The sequence below is a fragment of the Charadrius vociferus genome, unplaced genomic scaffold, assembly GCF_000708025.1.
Source record: "Charadrius vociferus isolate BGI_N301 unplaced genomic scaffold, ASM70802v2 scaffold259, whole genome shotgun sequence".
Lineage (NCBI taxonomy): Eukaryota > Metazoa > Chordata > Aves > Charadriiformes > Charadriidae > Charadrius > Charadrius vociferus.
Genome location: NW_009661368.1, coordinates 922848 through 928556, shown reverse-complemented (window position 1 = coordinate 928556; position 5709 = coordinate 922848). Strand labels below are relative to the sequence as shown.

Sequence of the window (5709 nt, the reverse complement as noted above, 5' to 3'; positions counted from 1 at the left end):
TCAATGCAAATCATAAACACTCAAACTGATCCAACACCATGCCTTCACAAGACCTCTCCTTTGGATTTGCAGCCGGGAACCAAGAGGTCTGCCAGACTCTCCACTGCTAGCGTAATACAGATGTTTAATTGCAGCATTAAAGGAATACAAGCTTAATCCCACTCATGAAGCTAAAGAGTCTAAAAACTTTCTAATCTATTTTCATAAATCCTGAGTTAAAAGATGCTTATAATTATAGAAGCTTTAAACAAATGTATATGGTTATTTTCACCCCCTTGTTTCATCACCTTTGTTACTCCACTTTTTTTTAGAGAGCTAGAAGAGGATAGCACATCGCTGCTTTTGTCAGCTGAAGTTTCTGCAGAAATTTCGCCTCGTTGTTACAAGGTTCATTCATGACCATTGTGCTGAACAAACCTGGAGGATTTTTTTTTTATTTTTATCTTGTAAATACTAAAGACAGGCATCAAATGTTTCTACAGTACTATGTGGACCCTAAGGTAATGCGGTAACTAACCTAGTTTCATTACCACAGGAACACATCTGAGCTCCGGGAACAGATACCTCTCTGGGCTTGTTTTGATACATCAGGTCTACAAGATCAGTTGTTTTCCAACGAAGCCCAATTTCTTGTGTGTGGATTCTCTGACTTAGTGGACTTTGATTTTTTAAAAAAAGAAATGTCCTTGACTTTTAAAAAAAACCATACCCTAACCAAGCAGGAAAATCTGCAATGCTTTTTAGTAATACTCAGAACGTATTAGCAGTGACTCTGCAGTGACTCTTTGTAGATTTAAGATCTACATTTAATTTTGTGCTGCTGTTTCTAATAGCCCTTTTCTGTACAATTATCTGGTTTGACTGCAAAAGCATTTCAAAATAGCACATGAAAAACCCCTCGGGTTAAGTCTCTGAAACAAACAATGTCTTGACAACCTACCCTAGGACAATTTCCATTATACTTTTTTCTTGGAATATTGTATTTACTGCTCCGCTTGCCCTGCTCCATTTTATTCTATTTCCCCAGTCTTTTTTCAAAAAAGAACCTCAGCTCTTGCTAAGGTTGAATTGCATCTTACAACCTAGAGAATGATTTGGTTTATTAACTTGCAGTGCCACCTAGCAAATGTCCTTAAAACTTTTTTTCCTGATGTAGCTTTACAAAGGACAGCCTAGAGCTTTCATATTTATAAAAAGACAAACTTGTGCTTGCAGTATTTTAAGCATCTATTGCATAGTTTTGTTTTGAACAGGTAAATTTTTATTGCAAATTATGCTTACCAATATGATAATAATAAAGATGCTCACATACCTAAAATTCTGGTATATGAAATTTGAGAATTAGTTTTGGACATATCCCTTATACATCTGTCTACAAATAGTTCCATTAATTGTTGGGTTGGTTTTGTTTGGTTTTTTTTAAGTCATACGTTTTGGTAGCAGATCAGTGCTGAATTTATTGGAGTTTTGAGATGAGACTCCTGCCACCAAAACAAGGAGGATTTTAGCTCATCAAGGCATAGTACTACCTTGCACGCAGACACCTTTTAGACTTGCCTGACCAGCTTGATTTGCCTTGCCTTGAAACAATAATCATATCCCAGGACAAAACAAGTTTAGATTTTTAACTCTGTGCCTGAACTGTGAAGCTACCCAATAGACCTACATGTGGGAAACATTAAAATGCAGCAATTCAGCACAAATTCTGCAGCCACTTTCTATTACTCTAAGCCTCTAACAGGAAGCTGTTTCCTTTTTAGTTCCTGTGCCAAATTCTAGTATGCCATTTCAAAAGAGAATATAACCAAACAAGCAAAAAGCAACCTCATGACATCAAGAGCAAGGGACAAAGAGAAAAATACACTCTCCTGACGGACCTTATCCGTTCTGATAATGCATCTTAGACCAACTACACTGTGAGCTTCTTGAATAAAGCAGCTTGTCTTCATTCACAATGTCAACATGTACCAATATTTAGACAGTACTTTGGCAGCAATACAAAATGATACAGTTTTATTGCTTCTCTTAGAAATTCTAAGCAGAGTTCTGCCATTATACTTCCTGGTGAACAGAGAAACCACTACATGTTTTATAGAGTTCCAGAAATAAAGCAAGTCAAAAGAAAAGATAACTTTCCAATAATAAGAACGGTTTTGGCTTAGTTATGATCTTATGACTCTTGATTTTTCAGCCTATTTCCAAAGAATCCAGCACCAAGTCAGGACTGTATTTACAGGAAGACTTGTGTATCACTTCAGCAAGCCCACAAGGGGAAAAAAAGAAATTAAACTTTTTTTTTTTTTTTAAATCCCCAGCAGGTAAAGAATGAAATTTTGACAAGCACTACAGACCCCACCTTTATCTAAGTTGCATGGCAGATGTTTTCATATTTGCTGAGAATTTAATTGCCATCCTAAGTCAAGGAAGAGAACACTTCATTTCCTCCCAAAGAAACCTACATTTTGCATACTCCCTTGAGATCAAAACTGAGCCACTAGTTCTTTCCGGAGTTACTATCTCTGTATTGTGTGGCCCAATTAGTTTTGGATAGAACTCTCTTTACACAAAAATAACAGATGCATTTCAGATGGTGTGCTCCTATAAGAGCTTTTGATCTTAGTCCCTGCGGATTGACGAGAATGGTCTTTCCAAAGAGCTATTTTAATAGACAAGATCCTTGAAAGTTTGTCTCTCATCAGCCTGATGATGCGTTAACTTTTTTTTTTTTTTCAGTTCTGTTATCATTCTATGGGTGTCGTCCATTTTCATTCATCCTTACCATGATTTTTCCACAGAGTTCACATCCTTGAGGTGTTACTTGTTTTCTATACAGCACAAAGACCCGCAGTCTGGTTTCCTGCTTGAAAATCTGCTACAAGGAATACAGTTATAAATTCACTACAAAAAATCCTCCACCAAATAACACAGGCTTTAATGACTTTTTTCTTTCACAGAGCTTGTGTACATCTGCTGCTAAAATGTAAAAAGGAAAAAGACTTTACACATGATTTCTATCCACTGGAAGTAGCACTCAGATTGAGAATCAAGAAGTCTTTCCCCTCTCCCCAGAGCATTGGTGTAAAGTCCATAGGTTCACCTTGCTTTGAATGACTGAAAAAGAATCACTTTTTCAGGTCAGGTGGCTATGTGACATACCATCCATTGTTTAGCATTGGAAGATTGGATATTAGAGAACTATTCCTACAGTTCCCATATATGTTTCAGTCTCTTGAAATCACAGTAAAGAAAGAAAAATTAAAACACAGGTCAGGCATTTCAAACAAATTCCTCTGGTTTCCAGTTCCCAAAAACTGAAATCCACCAGAAGCCAGATGTTCTGACTGAACCAAGACTCCACAACCTGTCTTAAAAGGTCTCAACTGACGACTCTCTCACTACATACCAGAAAGCACTAATGCTTACTTTGTCATGGCCTTTAATGTTTTCATTGTCATCTAAATTGCAAGAGATATGACCCTGTATTTATAAATTCACATAACTGTTTCATTCACAAGAGATTAAGACTATTACTGCTAAAACTCATGGCATGTTATAATAAAGTAGGCGGTGTGGATGTTCACATTTATTTTACCAAAATATGCCTTTTTGACTACTAATTATAGTACTACTCCTTTTTTTGCCCTTGTATAATGCAAAGATTAGTCATGACAGGTGTTTTTTTTTCTCCTCAGAAAGTAAAGGAAATCCATACCTTAATCAATTATAAGAACATAATTACTATGCTTAAGTGATGAGGACTCAGGCAGCTCTCTGTTGAGAAGCTATTTATTTCTTTTTTTTCACCCAGTTCATCTGTGAGAACTTTTTAGACATGCGTAGATCATCATGCCAGTTAACAAAATAATGCAGTACAACTGAGGATATGCAACCACCACAACAAACAGGGAGAAACCTTATGAAATACAGCTTTGTACTTGCAGAAGGGAGGCTACACACCTACTTTCTTCTCTCTCATCTCCTCTTCATCTCCCACCTCTGATATCTAAGCCATCACAAAAGCATTTTCTGTATGTTTTATAAACTTTCTGGACTCAAACCTATGTCTTACTAACATTCAACATCAGTTAAACCTCTATACAAGTCAGACAATATACTTTTTTGCCAGCCAACAAATGAAGATGGATGACCCTGGAAGTTCTTAATAGAACGCTCCTATGTAGGTGCTGTTATTCGCAGCAAGCAGTTCTCTCTCATAAATACACAATGTTTCTACAGAGAACTAAAAGATGTTGAGCAAAACAGTCTTGTCAGCATTGCCTTGGCAGTTCCCTATGATAGGCTGAATAGTGCTACTGACCAGCTAGAGACTAACAGCTATTTTTTTAAATCACTGCAAGCACCGTTTCAATTTGTTAGGCAGTTAAGAAAATGAGTAAAAACTTTCAATGCTTCACTCCTGTGCTTTGTCACTATCCAGGGTAAAATTACTAATTAGGAGTCATTCTCAATTATCACATGCACAATTAAGTAGTTATTTGAAGTTTTCATTATTAAATAATAACCAAGAAACACATTTCTTTTCATTTCCATAGATAGTTTCACATTTTTATATAAAAAAAAAAGAGAAATCTATAAAAATAATTTTTGAAAAGAAATTACCATTAAAAAAAGGTACATGGTCTTTCTATCTCCTGTTTTATCCACGTGATATAGTCATTACACAGAGAAGATGAAACCCTATGAAAATCTGTAGTTTTTTTCACCATTTAAATTTCTAATACTGGGGAAAAGTTGGGTCAATTTTACTGGCCCAAGCCATGAGCCCCCCTTTAATATCCTTGGCTAACACAGAACCAAATCCTTTGACAGGTAACTCCTGCAGAATTCTTACAGCCTTCTGGGAGTCATTTCCTAATTTGCAGACAACATATACAGGAAAAGATATTTGGCCATTAGTTCTCTGCTTTTCTTCACAAATTCTTTTTTCTAAGTATTCCAGACACTCTTCATCTTTTTCTTCTAATTTACTCAAAGGAATGTGGATAGCATGTACCAGGCGACAGATATCCACTTCTACCTGCGGACGAACATCTAACAATACATGAGGAACTTGCTCATCCAACAGTTTTTTGTACTCCTCTACAGATACCCTGTCTTTACTGGACAGCAAATGTAAAGTCCTACACTTATCTGTTGCAGAAGAACCACAAAATGCCTCATAATCCTGAAGGCATGTGACAGATGGATTGTCACCACAAACAGCACAGTCTGGTTTCTTTGGTCTTAACTTGATGTTGCGAAATCTCCCTTCATGGGCATCAAACATCAGCATGAACTGACTGAAAGAGGAACCCATTCCTGAAGCAATCTTCAGCACTTCCAAGGCCTGGATGCACCCCATGATGCCTGGCACGACACCCAGCACTCCCCCATCTGCACAGTTAGTCACCGTCTCTGGTGGAGGGGGCTTGGGGAAGAGACACCTGTAGCAGGGCCCTCCCTGGTAGTTGTACACGACCAGCTGCCCCTCTAGCCGGAGGGCACTGCCAGACACCAGGGGTTTCCCAGCAAGGACACAAGCATCGTTCACTAAGTACCTGGTGGGGACGTTGTCGGAGCAGTCGGCAATGATGTCATACTGCCGCACCAGCTCTAGGGCAGTGCGAGGGCTCAGGGCGCCACAATAGGGCACATACTGTATGGTGGAGTTCAGCAGCCGCAGGGCTGCTGCGGCAGATACGGCCTTGG

At 38.2% G+C, this 5709-nt stretch overlaps 1 protein-coding gene across 1 annotated transcript in view; it reads right to left on the bottom strand.

The window, feature by feature from the left end:
- Nucleotides 1-4735: 4735 nt before the first annotated feature.
- Nucleotides 4736-5709, bottom strand: part of MOCS3 (molybdenum cofactor synthesis 3) — a 2202-nt gene continuing 1228 nt past the window's right edge. Inside the window, exon 2 of the mRNA XM_009893490.1 lies at nt 4736-5704. Coding sequence (XP_009891792.1) covers nt 4736-5704 — 969 coding nt within the window. The remainder of the gene's footprint in view (nt 5705-5709) is intronic.